Genomic DNA, 17,924 nt, shown 5'->3' on the forward strand with positions numbered 1-17,924 from the left:
CCTGTAGACTTTTAGAACATATTACTTAGATGGTGTTAACTAACATCGTACAATGTACCTTAAAATCCTAGTCTAGACAAAATCTGAGTGACTGCAGACTGGCTGCTTCTGAAGAGCTGTAAATTTGAAAATTTCAGTTTACAAATCCAAATGGTTGTGTCATGCCAACAACAGGAGTACCACTTTTTCTTAGATGCTATCTGGTTTGCATGCTTTTCCTTAGCTAGGTAGAAATATTTTTACTGACTGAATTTCCAGAACTCTGCATTTTTCAGATCCAGAGTTAGAAATTGTAACAACTTCTAATTTGGCTAATAGGTTGCATTAGTGCACCCCTTCTTAAATTTACAAGAGGAATTTATTTTGCTATATTAGCCTTTGTCAAATGATGACTTAGCTTAAGAGACGTGCAATTAACCAGTTAAAAATTATTGTTAGAAACACTTTTTTGGCCAATGTATTACAAAACTCTTAGCCCATTTATCACCAGCTTCATCCATTAATTCAGCGTGGCTTTTCCTTGACTAACAGGGTTCTGTGAAACTTTACATTTTGAATTTAATAAAGTACAAAGAGCTTTACTGACAGAATGGGTCTGATTAAAAGCACTTAGTTGTTCTTCAGAAACATCATTTACATTTTTCTTTCCATTTTTGCTGCATTAGGTTTTCTTAAAAACTATTCAGGACAGAATCTTAGATTGTTAGTGGTGATATTGGGCCAGCACTAAGAATATCAATATGTTACTACTTTTCATCCCCCTTCAACTTTGGTAGAACAATTGTATCCAGTCAAGTTGAGCAGTGATCCAAATGTTTCCTGGCTACCGTTTTGGTGCCCCATTTTTTAAACTACTTAAATTTGGTCAAGTAAACGAACCTATTAGGCATACATACACTGTGTAAATACAGAGCTCCAGGGTTTCATACCCCTCTATTATATGTTTCATGATCACCAAATAAAATCTAGGGTTCAAAACTAATTCATTCCATATGGTAAAATATATACTCAATGGAAGCAGTCCTGGAATGACTGTTTGGTTTGATAATAAGAAAAACGAAAAGAAACAAAAAAAAATCTTTACTACAAAACTGTATTTGAGTTCTAAGGATGTTTGTGTTCTTTCCCTCTTTCTGGTTTCCAGTTTATCGTGGTATCTGGACTGTGCTCATGCTCCTGGGGGTGATCACTGTTCTGGTGGCCAGCTTCTTCATCATCTGTGCAGCTCCCTTTGCCAGCCATATTCTATACAAAGCAGGAGGAGGCATTTTCATCGCTGCAGGTGGGTATCATGTACACTCAGTCAATGGTAGCTGTCAACACAGTGGGGCTGTTTTTCCCACTTTTAAATATTTACCTGATTAGCTCCCATAGTAAAAAAAATCCTATACTTCAGTGCTCTGGGTATGTCAAGGGCCTCAGTTGGAGATACTATTTCCAATGTTTCTTAGGCATAAATCTGTATAAAAGTTACATTTGGGTTAAGATAAGATTTAAGTTAAATCACACAATTACATTTCAGTTTTAGACTAATATTCACAAACAAAATGAAATCATATTTACTAGCGCTGCCCATGGTAACATGATTTCCGAGTGCTTGATTTAAGGTGATATTTTTGCAAGAAAAACAATCATAATGGACTTTATTGAAGTTGCAAGCCACAGTACATTCATATGAGCATTATATCAGAAAGATTTTGAATGAGATTGGAGTGCATGGGATTCTTAGTATTGTCTGTAAAGTGAAACTTGAATAAATAGTAGCCCTAAAAAAATTATCAACGAAGGATGGCTTATAGCAGAGTTCTCATCTTTTTGTGAAATTGTAACCTTAAAGACTCTTCTGACTCTCTGGTGTCCCTAAATATGTCCTCTAGTTAAAGTTCATGTGTTGGTTTAGATTTCATTTGTTACACACTTAGCATATTGTCCTTTTTTTACATTTTCTTTATTGAAAATGTCAACTGCTATCCAGGAAATATGATGAAGAGCAAAATATGACTTGTATAGGAATAGTAACAGCCCAGTTAAATTGAGCGGCACAATACAAAACTGGAGAAGTTTTTGTGTGTTTCCATTGGTTCTTGCACATCAGAGTACAGAAAGAAATTATTTTAAAGCGATGGTGTCCAGATGTATAATATACATTAAAATAAACACTAACAACATATATTCAAACATGCTGAGGCAAAGGCCATTTAGGCCTATTAAACTGGGGATGGATGTGTGTTGAGAAAATTTCAAACCCATTGGCCAAATTGCAGGGTGAAAGTGTACACTGCATTGTAAGTCCAGGGTTAGCTGGGACTTGAATCAGCTGACCTGTGTTAGAGAATCTGGGGCTTGAGTATCTACACTCATTCTTAAGCCTACGTTAAGACTTTTCTAACTGGGGCTCTGGCATCCACACTACTATGCAGACCCAAGTCACACCAGCCATATCCCAGACTTCCTAGTGACCTTCTGAAATGTGGCTGCTGGTGTCCTTTGAACATGGTTCACTGTGGGAAATCTTTACTGCCCACCCTGCATGTTACAGGAAGTTTGAACAGCCTGCCAATGCAGCTTGTCGAGCAATATAAAGACCTCTCTTCAAGAAGTTCTCTTTCTTGCGCTTTCACTCCTGTGTCAGAAAACAGGGAGAGGTGGTGGACATTTTGGCAGCCTTTTCTGACCTACCAAAGGTACCTGATAGAACTTAGGATGGAGGAGGAAGTGGAGAAGGCAGAGGAGAAAGAGTATGGCATGGCAGACTAGCACTGGCTGATGCTGCTCAGTTCCCTCGGTAGCCACTGATGCTTGATGCTTAGACCAGCGCTTCTGGCACAGGGTCACAAGCACAGACTGGTGGGATCACATTGTCATGCAAACCTGGGATGACCAGCAGTGGGTCCAGAACTTTTGCATGAAGAAAGCTACATTTCTGGAGCTTTGTGAGCAGCTTGCCCTAAGCCTTCAGTGTAAAGATACAGGCATGAGGCCTCCCTTCCTGGTCCAGAAGCGGGTTGCTACAGCCATCTGGAAGCTGGCCAGCTGAGAGTGCTATAGGTTCATTGCCAACCAATTTGGTGTTGGGAAGTCAATTGTGGGTAAAGTGGGGGCAGAGGTTTCTGAGGCAATCAGGCATGTGGTTTACCCCAGATAGTGGGCCTAAAAGAATGTTAATGTGAGGTGGCCATGGAAAATATACCCTTGTCCACAGTGTGACTAGCTATCTGGAGTTCCTGCTTCAGGAAAAGTTTGCAGCTATCACCCCCCCAGGATTGGGTCAGAATTCATGAAGGAATCAACAGGATGCTGCATTGGCTACCACCTGGCTTACCCTGTTATGGCTGCATGCAAACACGCAGAACTCCGCATCCTTCCTCCACCCCGCAGCCAGCACATTTCTGGATAAAAATTCAAACCACAGTCATATTTGGGACACAGGATTTTGTCACCCGTGGTTGGCATGGACTATGGGTCTAATTGAAATGGACTAGTTCTGGAAATGGAAAACATTTCCCCAAACACATGCACACAGTTTACTGTTTCCAGGCAGCTCCATAGACCGTTGAGGATTAGAGCAGCAAGCTTAAATGCATGGCAATGTGATGTTATTACTTTTAAGAAACAGGAATGGCCCTTGCAAAAATCTGTGTCTTTCCAGTAAAAAAATACTCTTTAAAGGTGTACTTTACTGTTTGTGCTTCCCAGGCACCCTTTCGAAGTCCATGTGGTGGGGGCGGGGGAAAAGGAGGACAACAAGGCACTAGCCATTAGCAGATGCCCGGGCTAGCAGCATGTTTCTCATAACTTTTGCATTGGTTCTTAGAGTAGAAATATCTCCCATTAGTGTAGCAATTAACATTAAATTGGAGCCAGGATCTTACTGGGATCAGGGATGGCTTCTGTCCCTTCCATGTCTGCTGCAGACTCATCAGCGGGAGGTTTCCTGTGGGAATATCAAACAGCTCCTCCGAGTCTGGACCCAGAATTTGCTGCTGATCCTGTTCCAAAGCCTGCTCTGGGATCAGTTTCAGCAACAGAATGACTTCCTGGTCCTCAGTTGGTGCCCGCTGCTGACTCCCGTTAGTCCCCAGGCTTGATTCTGGGGCCAGCAGGGCACCATCCTGGCTGACCAGGTCATCATGCACCATAATTGGCTCTGTGCTGGGTGCAGTGCCCAGCACCCGGTCAAACTTCTCATAAAATGAGCAGGTTTTTGGTGAGTTGCCTGAGGTGTGGTTCTGATCCCTGGTCTTCCAGTACTCGCTCTTGAGCTGCTTAATCCACTCCCTGTACTGGTTACCACTCTAGTAAATGTGCAGAGTTGCCAGCTCCTTCACTATCTGCTGGTATGCATGATCATTCCTGGTACTTTTACTAAAGGCCACAGTTGTGCTATCCTCAGACCAGAGAGTCACCAAAATCTGGCTGTGGTCCCATGACCATGAAACAGCACGCTTTGTAAAAGGCTTGTTCTGCTCAGACCTTTAGTCTTAAAGGTGCCACAGGACCCTCTGTTGCTTTTTACAGATTCAGACTAACACGGCTACCCCTCTGATACTTGTTCTGCTCAGTCTCCATTGCAAACACAGAAGGCTCTCTGATGGTGTGTTTGCAGCTCAGTGGTCAGAAGACAATGGAAGGGTTAATGCTGTTTTTACTTGAGTTGATTGGAGATTGTTGGGATAGAGAGGACAAAGGAAGTTGGCCCATGGTATTGTAAGATAGTTTTGGTGGACTCTCAGCACCTGAGTCAAGCAGGACTCCATCTACACTGCACAGCAATAGGGCTTGGACCCTGACTCCTGGCTTGATATGGTCTCAGACCCTTCACCTCCACAGGATCGTAGGATCCTAGGTCCAAGCCTGAGTCTGAGAGATGTGTGCAGATGGAATTGGGGTTTGGTGGCCCCCCAGGGACTCTAAGCTGCTATGAAAATACATGAAGGGTGCCAAAAAAAGGCATAAGTTTTAACCAACTTAGAGTCCCTCTAAACTTATCTCTGAATTTGCCCTAAATATACTCTCCTATATTCCTGCTTCCTTTTGTACTAGTGCCTACATTTTACATAAAAGAATAAGCAATGTTATGCTATTCCCTCACATATTGACTCCCATACCTTATTGGAACTGGTTGCCATTTTCCATCAAAGTAAAACTTTCTCAACAATAATAACACTATATTGGCAGGTTATTAAGTTGCAAGGGTATTACCTCCTTCCCCCACTACACTTAATCTGTTCCTCTTTAATGGTGTAATGTAAATATTACAAAAGCACAAACACTCGGAGCTGAAATTGAAACTTTTACTCTTAACTCACATATTACACAATATATAGTCTCCCAGTGTACAAGTGCACAATTGATACAGGCATCTTATTGAAGCATTGCTTTGTCAGTCTTGGACAGTATGAAGTATCATCTTGTAGTAGAGGGAGGGAGTCTGAAGCACTGGGCCTGGTGCAAGATCTAAGGCCTAAGCCAAAGGCTGTAAACGAAAGTCAGGTCATGTATTAAAGCAAATTCTTAAAGATTCACTGTCCAGTATATGAACTTGGCAAAGTTGTTGCTAGCATATTAGGCATTAAATATATAAATATATTTCAAAGCTAGTACAGATACACCCCGATTTAGTACAAGATAAGATGGTTTGACAGAACAATGAATAGGGATGTTGTGTCCAATATATTGGTAACAAGGGAAGGTAACACACAAATGTCATGAAACATGTAAGGTGGTACGCACATTATGTGTCTCAGTTGTTTGTTTCAGTCTGTAAATGTTGGGGTACCTCACCTTAACCCTTTGTGTGGCCTAGGGGACAGCAGAAACTTCTGCTGCTGACTGAGCCACTCCTTGCCACTGGTAAATCATGTGTTAGTTTACCTGTAACCATGGAACCAGGGCACTAGGACTGTGCCTTGAAGGCAATAAACCTGGCCAAGTGCCTTTATCACCAAACCATGCCTGTGGTCTTTCTTTATGAGTAACATAAAGGTCTGCTAAATTAGCAGGCTGCATTATCTGCTAGTGCTGATAACATTGGAGCTCCAAGAACAGAAACACTGAGCAGCTTGAACAGTGTTGCAGAGGCAATGGCATTCCAGCCTTCAGCACTCAACAACACTCACCAGTCTATAGAATAGAGATGTTTAAGAAATAAATTAAAAATATATTTACTCTATTGCAAGTTTTATTTTGTACAAAATAAGTTCTGTGAGGTAGAAACCAAGAGCTCTGGGCTCCATTTCTGGCTTTTCCATATTAACATCTCTCCATTTCTTCTCCGCCCTTTTGTCTATTTTAATTGTAAACATGTCAGGGAAGGCACTACCTCTCATTATTTGTTTGTACAGTACCTAGGTCACTAGGGCCCTTGTCTAGGCAGTACTGAAATATCAATAATAATTAAGAAAAGCTGAGAAATTGGACAAAATCCCACTCTGATTTACCAGGAGTGATACCAAAGAGAATAACTTGTGACATTATCTGGACTGGTATATTTTGAACCAAAATATGGCTGCTAGAACCAGTGGAGAACAAGTGTAAGTGTGTGTGTGTGTGTGTGTGAGCAATGTGGAGGGAGGCAGTATGCCTGTGTAAGGAGTAATGCCTGCTGGATGTTTGAGGAGGTGTACTGAGAATGCTGACCTTGCAGCCAGAGCTCCTCCTTCAGTGCATGCAACAACAGTGGCTTTCATAGTGCAGGCAGTAAGTAGCATTATGGCTGCCTCCTGTGTGAATATATTACAGAAGGGGAATGGGTGCATTCCATAACATACTCACTGACAGCAGTAAAGCCTATAATTACAATGGGCCTAACTCTGCAAGGTATTGTGCACCTTCTGGGATGAATTTAGAGCTTTCTTTATGGGACTCACTAGCCCCTGTGAAATGCACAGCACATTGCAGGATCAGGCTCTTGTGGGCACTTAAGATCAGGAATGTATTGAGGATTATTTCACTTTTTTATGGATAGAGACAGAATATGTGAAGAGAATGATGGCTTCTTTTTAGGTGCTCAATTAGGGCCAAAATCTGCCCTCAGATGTAATATGCCAACACCATTATTATTCTACGTGAGATCTGGTGTGCATATCTAAGATCTCACTATCTCATATATAGGTCCCAGGAGTGATAATGACAGTGGTTAGGGTGTGAGGGAAGTCTGAAGTAAACCTGAGGGGGCGGGGGGAAAAGTTGCCTACAAATTAGAGGAGTTCTAATCTCCTAGGCACAAGCAAAAGGCTCACATCATTCTGTCCAGCACCTGTTGTCTTCATGTCTATGTAGTGAAAGATTTGTGCTATAAAAAGCCACTCTACATTGACAAGTGAAAGGCATTTCTATGAGGGAAGAATGAGTATTAAAGGCCAAGAAACTGCCTCTTGAATTCATAGACATTTCTAAAGGTTCTGTATTCTTTTTCTTCTGCAATATGCAAAAGTATTTGTTTGAAAGAAATTCAAAAGAACAAATGCCAATGACAGAAAAGAGTGACCTCGGAGAAATCCATGTCTTATCACACTGCACAGTGCTGTGTATCAAACATGTGTGTTCTTAAAAAAAATAAATGCAAAATGGAAAGAAAAGTGGGGGAAAGTATTTATTTATCCTAATCTCTCTCAGACATATTTCATGTTCTAGAAGTAATTTCGCCCATCATTCCTGATTCATCCAACTGCTGTTTTATTCTATGCTTTGCAAGGGCAAATGGACACCCACACCATTTGCAAAAGGTCTACAAGCTGAAAAATGTAGAAATATACCACAGTCTGAAATGTTGCTAAAAATATCTGTTTCATGAAATTGCAAGGTTTTTTTTTTTTTTTTTTTTAATCTCAGTCATGTTGGCTGGAAGCTTGGCCAAGAGAGTTCATGACAGATTGTCAGCATAAGATTTCCCCAATAAAGATACTCATTTTGCTATGAACTGAGATTCTAATTACACTTCAAATGGACGCTTGCTAGATTTTTATTGGCATGACTAATATTTAGAAGGAGAAAGATGAGCTAGTGGTGAAAATTTGTGTCTATAAAAATAAGATGGAGCAGCCACAGCAAATTATTTAACAGGAAATTATTTCCTACAACCTTCCACAAGTGATGTAAACTTTATCTAAATAAATACTCATTCCAAATGAAGCACATAATTTTTATCTCACTCATATAAGGTTTACACTGACTTTGTTATTTCTTGTGATTTACACTAGTTAATTAGCTTGAAAATGAGGCCCAAAACTTGTACATATCAGGGAATATACAGCATTATGCTGATTTAGCTTGTTTTCTCAAAGCTTCAAACACCAAAACTAGTTATGTTTTTCTTATTACCTTGTAGAGAAACTTCCTTCAAAAATGATTATATCCCCTATATATAAAATGAAGTACTTACATACTATGGTAATAGGTGCCAGTTTAAAAACCCTTAAACAGATAAACACAGAATAAAACCAAAAAAAAAATCAGTTGCTTGGTAAGATTTCGAATGGTCTCCGATCTCTATGATTCCCATTTAGTTAAAATCCTTGCTTGTAGTATTGACTCACACCTGTGTGTGTGTGTGATAGGGAGCTCTGCTTACTGCTGGAAGGCACATCCTCCTGGCTGTTCTGGAGATTAGCTCCACCAAGCAGACACCCCTTCCTGTAATTGCACTCCATCTCTCTCTGTCTGCAGCCCCTCTCATCCCAGGAGCTGCTGCTTCCTTTCTGTGTGTTGGCCCTCTAGCCAGGTCACTCAGCAGTTTTCCCTTTCCAGGATGTTCATTCAAGGTCTCGCTCCACAGGCAGTCCTCACATCCTCTACCCTGACTATGTCTCTTCAGCAGTCTTCATATCCACTGCCCTTAGCTTTTCCACTCTGCAGTGGTTGGTAGGGGAACCCAGGCCCACCCTCTCCTATGGGTTCCAGTCCAGGGCCCTGTAGTGAACAGTTAAGGTCTGCATCTACATCAGCTTTACTGCTCTTACCATGGACTCCTTCCTACCATGCTGCTTCTTCCCTTCCTTTCCCCTTACCTCAGGGAGCGGCGGGGGGAGATGCAAGGGGGAGGACCGCAGGCTTCCCCACTACTCCCCACATTGTTGCCAGCCTTCTGGCTATATAGCATCTTCGTCTATTCCCTCACAGATGAGCTTCCTTCTAACTAGCATCCCGCATACAACCTAAATCTCCCCCTTTGCAGCCTAATTGGCTGATTGGGCCCACCTGCCCTTTCAGGGCCGATGTGGTGAATACACTCCGTTGCACTGTGATTTGTGCTTCACCAACCAGTTATAACTGATACAAGAAGTTGGCAGCTTGAATATGGCAGAAGGCACCGTGGTCTTTTGCACAGGTTGCAGGACTGGAAGTCAGAAGACGTACCTGAGTTTTATTGGTTCTGCCACTAATTTCCTATGAGACTTTGAGCGAATCACTTACGACCTGGTTTTCAGAGGAGCTGAGTTGTCAAGAGTAATGGATGTGTGGTCAGAACCTCTGAAAATCAGATTAATCTCTCTGCCTCATTTCTCTTTCTGTAAAATGGAGCTAATGATATTAATTCATGCGTATATAGTGCTTTTTATCTGGAGATCTCTAAGCACTATATAAGTGCTGAGTGCTATTTATGTGATTCTGTTAATAATTCTGATATTGCATGTTTCAGAAAAATGCTCTTATATGTTGTACATAAGGTAATGGCTAACTATGTCAGTCCACAGGATTATTGTTTTTACTTTGTGTTTGGTGCTATTTTCGGACTATTTAGCTCTTGACTCTTTCACACCTTCCTGTTTTGCTAAAAAGGTGTGTTGCAACCACACATTAAATTGTCTCAAATGAAACTGGGAAATTCTTATTTAAGAGTCAGTACCTTACTGCCAGATAAATGTTTAGGGCTCTAGTCCCCATTCAGTAAGCAAACAGCTTCTCTTTGTATCAATATCACTATATGTTAAGTACAGGAGGAAAGTCCCATTAAAGACAATGAAATTTAAACATGTGCTTAAAGTTTAGCACACACATGTAGTTTACTGAATAGGGATGGTTTACTAAAAGGAAGCCTCCAACCCTAACATCAGAAGTTTCCAAGCAGATGATTTAGAAATAAAGCAAACACTGTATGCTGATGATCTGCTCCTCAGATCCTGACATTGCTATTAATAGGGAGTTTTTCTCTAATATCTTGAAATCAGGATGAAATGGGCAAAAAATGGGGTTTTGCCTCTTACTAAATTCTGCTTCCCAACCCATTTTATATGTTCTCTTCTGTGATAGAATGTACAAGGATTTAAGTTCTGAGTTGTCCAATTTTTGCCTGACTTTAATTCAGCAATAAACACAGTGTTTCCCAAACTTGGGATGCCGCTTATGTAGGGAAAGCCCCTGGCGGGCCGGACCGGTTTGTTTACCTGACGCGTCCGCAGATCCGGCCGATTGCGGCTCCCACTGGCCGCAGTTCGCTGCTCCAGGCCAATGGGAGTTGCTGGAAGTGGCAGCCAGCACATCCCTTGGCCCGCGCTGCTTCCCACATCCCCCATTGGCCTGGAGCGGCGAACCGCGGCCAGTGGGAGCCACTATCGGCTCGACTTGCAGACAGGGCAGGTAAACAAACCGGCCCGGCCTGCCAGGGGCTTTCCCTACACAAGCGGCGACCCCAGTTTGAGAAACACTGCACTAAAAGATAGAAAACTAAGTAATCCTTATTACCTGGTGGGGGCACTTAGACACAATAAAAATGGTCTTAGTGCCTCAGTTAAATTTATATATGGTCTCTTTCATTTCCCACTCACTTTTCCAGAAGTATTTTTCTCTCTGCTTAGGTTACATTTTCTTAAGCAAGTTTCCCTGCATTACAATTTGGCACACATAAGTCTCAATGCCTTGCTGTGAAATCACATGATGATATCTGGCTTAGTCTATGTTGTTTCACTCTTCCTTTGCAGTTTTTGCTCCCATCTCTGCAGCTATTCAAGGTTGGGCCCTTACTTAACAATTCATAAGGGTTGCTCACTATTGCTGTGAGTATGAAGGGTGCTGAGAGTAAGATATCACGTTTCAGGAATCAGTCATTTTTAATGCCAGAAGCTCTAACCATGTTATCTAGTACATAGCTGCACAGTGCACTGGAGACTGAAAGTGCTAAAGGTCTATAAGGACTAGTTATTTTTAGCTGTTGTTACAATAAAAGCACCTATGTCACCACTTTACCTTTTTACTTACTCTGGGTGAAATACATCCCTGTGGAGAGGGCCAGCACAAGGCCCATGTGCAACTGAAGTCCCACTTGCACCCTCTTTTGAGGGACTTAAAATGATCCGTAGGTCTGGTGTTGATATGACATGTAGGCCCCTTGGTAAAGGTCCCCTGTTCTTTGCAAACAAATCTTGTTTCAGACTTAACAAACTCACTACACCAAACACATCTCTTCCAGGTTATTTATCCAGAAGGGATAACATAAGGTATCCACAGAAAGCTCATAACTTATCAAAACTCATGTATCCATTAGTCATTGTGAGATGCGTGTATGGGTAGTACTTAAGACATAATGTAACTATAGTGAAAGTATGCTTTGTGGACTTCGAGTAAAAGTCAGTCACCAAGGGATAATGTCGCGGTGCAGGAGGGAGTTGTCACCCCTGCCTGGCTAGCTGGTGACATAATGCAAAAATCAGTTGTCTAGCCTTGCTCCACCCCAGGACTATCAACGGAAAACCATCAGAGATAATTGCAAACAATCAAAACCTTGGAGGTAAAAAAGCTTGGAGGTAAAAAAGACACATTACAATAGACAGGGGATCGCCCTGTCTGTGAATAAAGGCTGTTTCAGTATAACACACGGTGGGGAGGGGCACTCTGTATCCATTAACAGAGGAGACATTATGGAGCAGGGGTGTTTAAATGAAAGTTTGCATCCTGGTTCCTATAAAACCAGTCAACTCTCCGATAGACTGAACATTGCAGAGAACACCTACTTTACTACATAAGAAAGGTGACTGTTAATAAGTGTAGGCATTTTATGATTTTTGTTTTGTTTCATAACCATTTGTTTCTACCACTCATTTGGTTCAAGTGGAATCGCTATTCCTTCTTAAATAAACCTTCTCTTGTTTTATTACAAGTGCTGTGTGTTATACAGGCGCAGTGATTTAAGGTAAAACTAGTAGAGTAGGGTGAAGTGCTTCTTTGGGGGCAGAGGATCTGGGATTTCTGTGAGAAGCCAGTGTCAGGGGCTGGATATCAGAGGGGAACGCTTCAAAGGGATGTGGGGCACACCTATTGTTAACCTGCCAGGCAAAGACAGAGCTGGCATAGCTTAGAGACTAGTGCTTGAATGGCAGTGTTAGTGAGCTAACATCTAGCCACTATGGGCAAGGCCACCTTTCACTAGAGGCAGGAGGTAACAAGGTGACTCCGGTCCCGGGTATCCCAAGAACAGTCACAGTTGACCTTCTGCAGAGAGATAATCTCATCCTCTTTATGGATTTTGTCACATTATTATTAAGGCATCTTTCAATATTTGGGTACTATCCTGGGCTAACGCCATCTCTGCTATACTCCATTAATGTATTTGGCCCTGAGACTTTTCTCCCGTTACACAGAAAAATACTAGAATGTGTCCTCTATAGTTCTGTTTGGTTCCAATTTTGCACTAGTCCGCTACAGTATCTGTTATTGTTAAGTGTTCTATTACAACAGTGGTTCCCAAACTGGGGTTCGTGAACCCCTGGGGGTTTGCTAAATGTTACAGGGGGTTCTCGGGAAAAAATTCCCTAGTGGCAGACAGAGCTGTCCCTAGGGACCCCGGGCAGCATGGGGCCAGCAGCCTGGAGCCCCTGGACTTCCAAGAGGTAAGCAGATCAAAGCAAACATATCTATCACACTGAGGAGATATAAACTTCAAGACTCCTTATAAGAAATGGAATGGGAGGTGGATATTTTTTGCTGCTTTTAAAATTAAATAGGCAGCTAGTATTGTTTTTAAATTATGAAGAACAAGTTTAAGCTTTCTTGTAATGTTCATTGTTTGCCTGGACTGCTCAAGACCGAAATGCTTGTGTAGGAGGAACTCTTTGAGTTGGCTTCTTAAATACCTTCATGCTGTTTCACATCTGATACTCCTTGATGAAACATAGGAGCCTTATCTTACCACAGACTTATTCAAAGTGATACAAGCTACGAAAGTGAGATCTTGGAAGAGTGTTGCCATTTTCATAATGTAATAAAAATACTGTAATAATAAATAATAATTAATAATAAATAGTAATAGGCATGTCATAGAAACAAATTTTATATTTCCAAGGTCACCGCTTTTATAATTTATACTCGGGTAAAGGAGAAAATCCCTGGAAATATTCATTCTTAGGAGGGAGTTCGTGAGACTTGACATTTTAGTGAAGGGAGTTCACAGGTTGTTAAAGTTTGGGAACCACTGTGATACAAGATTCTCTTGCTCAATTTCACGTTTATTCAGAGAATCTGCAATTTCATTTCTTCATGTGCATGTTTTGCCCGGAGGTGATCCCTCTATCTCGGATTGTTTCACTAGTACCAGTTGTATGTCTAATACAACATCAGTACTACCTTTAATCAAGATTGAGTTTATGCAACATTTTGCTTAAAAGATTTTCAAAATTTAATTTATACCTTGTAGAGTTGGGTTTTTGACTCTGTCATGAAATCAAGCACTTGGAAAATAAGTAATCCCGAATGTGTATTTCATAGATGGGCAGTGTGTATAGAGGCCTGCCTCACTCTTTATATAGCAGTTCTGCTTGCCTTCAATCTCATTAAAATTGAAGATCCTTTGGGAATTTAAGTCATGGTTTGATTATGCCTCGGGTTAACCACTTTAGCTCTTTTTTGGTGGTCTTCAAAATCTAGTTTTCTTAAACTTTAAACAGTTGTGAGCTGTCACATGAGGCAGTGTACATGTATTTTGTTTTGACAATAAAGCACCATATCTGTGCACTCAACTCTCTGAATTTGGGTTGACTAATGATTAATGAATACAATTCAGCTGGTTTTAGGCCTTTTATATTTAACTACTTGATAGCAATTGACTTTACACTTGGAGACCCGGAAAACCAAGCTCCTGGTAGAAAATAATTGATCTCCAGTTTTCACAAATGTGCTATCACATTCCAGAAATGAGTGTCTGTCTGGAAATTTATTTAATAACACATAGCACGCGTCTTTTCAGAGAGTCACACCAACGGTAAGTCTCTCAATAAACCTCTGAAGTAGGTAAATATTATCCCCATTTTACAGATGATGCACAGAGAAGTTCAGGTTAAAATTTTACAAAAGATTTTGGGTGCCCATCCTTGGTCTGATTTTTCAGAAGTGTCGGGATATGCCATGCCAATTGAAATCAAAGGTAGCTATGAAAATTAGTACCAAGGTTGCTCAAATTGGACACACAACATCTCAATATATTTTAGCTTATGTTACTTTAACAGAGTTCGGAATAAACACAGGAGAAGCCTTTGACTCCCACTCCCCTGCTCTTTCCTGTGCAATCTATTGACTGCCACATTTTTTTGCAAAGTGCCCAATAAATGAGTATTTTTTAATATTACTGAACAGTGGACTTTTCATATAAGCATCATGGAATGGAGATTGAATAAGTAGGTGTGACAGTGCATGACTCACCCCTGCGGCGCCTCCTGCTGGTCATCTCTGGGAATTAGTGTTTCCAGCCTCCGGAGCGCCCTCTGCAGGCCGGTATCCACTGCCCCCCTGTGTCCCTCCCGGGACCCAGTAACCCCACAGTCTCTGGGTCTCCCCCTTCCAGGGGAACCCCCACCCCCTAGCCCCACCTCACCTCAGTATATGGCTACTGCCCAGTCCCCATCTAGCCCCCATTCACTGGGGCAGACTGCAGTGTATACGTCACTCATCACAGGCAAGAGGGGTTTGGACCTGCTGCCTCTGCCTACCCTTGGGCTGCCCCCTGCAATCCCAGTACCTATTCAGCATCATACTAGGCCTGCAGCCTGGGGGTTTCCAGGCCAGAGCTCCCCAGCTCCTCTGGCCTTTCCCCAGCCCTGCTCCTATGCAGGTACACTCCCCGGCAGCCAGGCCCCTCCCTCTCAAAGGCTAGAGAGAGAGTGTCTGTTTGCTCCTGGCCCACTGCTCTTTTATAAGGGCCAGCTTCGGCCTGATTGGGACGTGGCCGCAGCTGTGGCTATTGCCCCAATCAGCCGAGGCTTGCTGCTTTCCTAGCAGCAGCCCTCTTGCAGTCTCAGCCCTCTCCCAGGGCTGATTTCAAGCCCTACAGGGCAGGAACGGATGACCATCCCGCTACAGTAAGTCATCCCTCTAACATTTTAACATTTGAATGACTGGAAGGCAGCAAACTGAGGGCTTGATCCTGTAATCTCAGTATACCCAGAACTCCGTTGTTATAAATGGGAGTCTTGGAGTGTGCAAAAAATTCCAGATCAGGTCCTTACCTCAACAAATGATCCCCCACTCCGGTCTGGCATCCATGCTGCAAAGTCGTTTTTTTGAAATACTAATATTCCATTGGAATAAAATGTAGTAGTGGGCATGTAACCAATACCTCAGCCAGGCACTGGTGGTGCATTTGGCTCCATTTACGTGGTTCTGGTACATAAAGTAGTAGCAAAGCGATTAATAAAGTTTACGGGACGCATGTTCCTATTTTTCTATTTGTAAGCAATCCAAGGGGTCTCCAGAATGGTGACGGGGAAAAGGCCATTTGTATTATGGTGGATTCCTTTCAGGAAGCTATTGTAAATCTGATGTAAATATTAACATACTACATTTTTATTAGTAACATTTTAATTTTTTTCATATTGCAGTCCTAGTCTAGAGGGAAATTTTGGGGACTTTTTCAGTGTGATGCAGCAGGATTTGCCCGTAAAATGATTGAGTGGAATCTCTGAACTGAATACATTCTAAATGATGCCATTGACATTGGGCACCATTGTGAAGTGCCTTGGCATGGACATATAAAAGAGGTGACGGGATTGCAGGAATCTCCCTCCCACCTTTCCTTCCCCACCCTCTTGACATCCTGCACAAGATCTAGACACTCCCTGAACTTGGGGAGCAGAGAGATATCTCTAGAGCCCTCACAGGTTCAAGTACAATACAGTGGATACCCAGCCAAATCCAAGACATAAACATTTTGCTGTTTTGCTTCATTGTGGCTTTGAACTGCTTCCCAGAACCAGCAGTGCTCTTGCAATTGGCTCCCTTTGGGCTGATGCTTCCCTATGCCCCTCTGGTGCAGTCCAGAAACAAAAAAGGGAAAGTTAATACTGCTCAGAGCAGTAGTAGGCAACAAATATGTGAAGATACCTAACACTGCTTAGCAAACAGGACTCGATCATAGACTGGTTCCGAGGTGATACCATAATCGGTAAATATAATAATTATTTATTTCATATCCCTTAACAGTAAAACTCTGATGTTTCTTTTTCAGGCATCTTGTTTTCACTGGTGGTCGTGATGTATGTCATCTGGGTCCAGGCAATGGCTGATCTGGAAAACTACATGAATATGAAAAAAATTGATTGCCCAGACTTTGTTGCTTATGTGCACTATGGCTGGTCTTTCATACTGGCTCCTATAGGAATATTTTTTGCTTTGTTTGCAGGAATGCTCTTCCTATTAGTAGGGCGTACTATTCAACTGCACTCTGACTTATCACACATCTAATAATTGGTGTACTGGGATTGTGATAAAACTTTTAAACTGGAACACAAATTATGTACATTATTGCCATTACTACTATATAGCATTTGTAGAGGCACTTCTAGAATTGCTTAAGTTACATGTTTAATTGAGACGTTCCTATGGGACATAAAACTCACTATAGGAAAAAAAATAACTTTCATTCCTATCCAATTTCTTTAAGTTCTTTAGGTACTACATGGAATGGTTCTCCACATAACATTAGTTGCAGCATTAGATCTCCCTGCAAACACGGGAGGGTAAAAAACCACCAACAACATAAAAATGGGTCAAATCTGGATTTTCTACGTTTGTCTTAACCATTTACTTTGTGCCACTGTCAAAAAAGTCCTTGTGGAGAATGGTAAAGACAGAGGAAAACAAGTGTTCAACGGGGTAATTTAATCCACCTCCTCTCCCCCTTTCCAAAACTTTCCTTTGCTTTAATATGAACAAACACTTCTGCACTTAAAAATAGAGTACAGTTGTTCATGCAGTATCCACATGAACTGGGCAGTAGAGAAGATGATTCCAGTGAATAATGATTTGGGGCTAGTATCTACATGTAATAGCTTAACTGTCAACATGATATGTTTTGCTGCTATGTAAACATTTGAAAGCTGTATTCTTCTATATTCTGAAATCTGTATTCTTTTGTTGCATGGTTCTGTAAGCCAAAATAATATAGTTAAACTACTAACTAAAGGTATGCCAAAATTATATAATAAAACATATGGTGTAGATTTTTTATATCAAGTTTTTACCTGGACATTTTGTAGGTATGTTTGATTATTGGCTTTTTCAAACATTATCTGTGATTTACATACTTTAAATAGTGAAAAATTGCTGTATAATGAGATTTTTAATTAAAAATGTTTATTATGAATATAAAGTGCACGAACATGTAATTCTTCTGCAGCCCTCAATTTTCTAAATATTTGTATATGAAATCTACAACATGATAGACCAAATCCTGCTTGCCTGCAAATAGTCCCAATGAAAGCAATGAGACTACTCCAGTGAGGAGGGAAGCAGGATTTGGACCAACATTATGTAACTGGGGATAACTGGCTGTGTGTGTTTGTGCCTGCGTGCATGAGTGTAGGTGCTTGTATTCCTAGAGTGGAGGGGGTAGAGTTCTAATATTAGGGAAAGTTCTTTTGCTTGGTACTAGTTCTGGTTGAAATTCAACCCGAGAGCATGGGTAGAATTTGCACTTTGTAACTCAGTGCAAAGAAGTCTTG

The 17,924-nt window shown here is 41.5% G+C and overlaps 1 protein-coding gene across 1 annotated transcript in view; it reads left to right on the forward strand.

The window, feature by feature from the left end:
• TMEM182 (transmembrane protein 182) overlaps nt 1–17,513 on the forward strand; it is a 31,913-nt gene extending 14,400 nt beyond the window's left edge. Inside the window, exons 4-5 of the mRNA XM_034758032.1 lie at nt 1,145–1,282; nt 16,430–17,513. Of these exons, the coding sequence (XP_034613923.1) occupies nt 1,145–1,282; nt 16,430–16,665 (374 nt within the window). The 3' untranslated portion in view covers nt 16,666–17,513. The remainder of the gene's footprint in view (nt 1–1,144; nt 1,283–16,429) is intronic.
• Nucleotides 17,514–17,924: the final 411 nt, after the last annotated feature.

Source organism: Trachemys scripta, chromosome 1 (assembly GCF_013100865.1).
Source record: "Trachemys scripta elegans isolate TJP31775 chromosome 1, CAS_Tse_1.0, whole genome shotgun sequence".
Taxonomy (NCBI): domain Eukaryota; kingdom Metazoa; phylum Chordata; order Testudines; family Emydidae; genus Trachemys; species Trachemys scripta.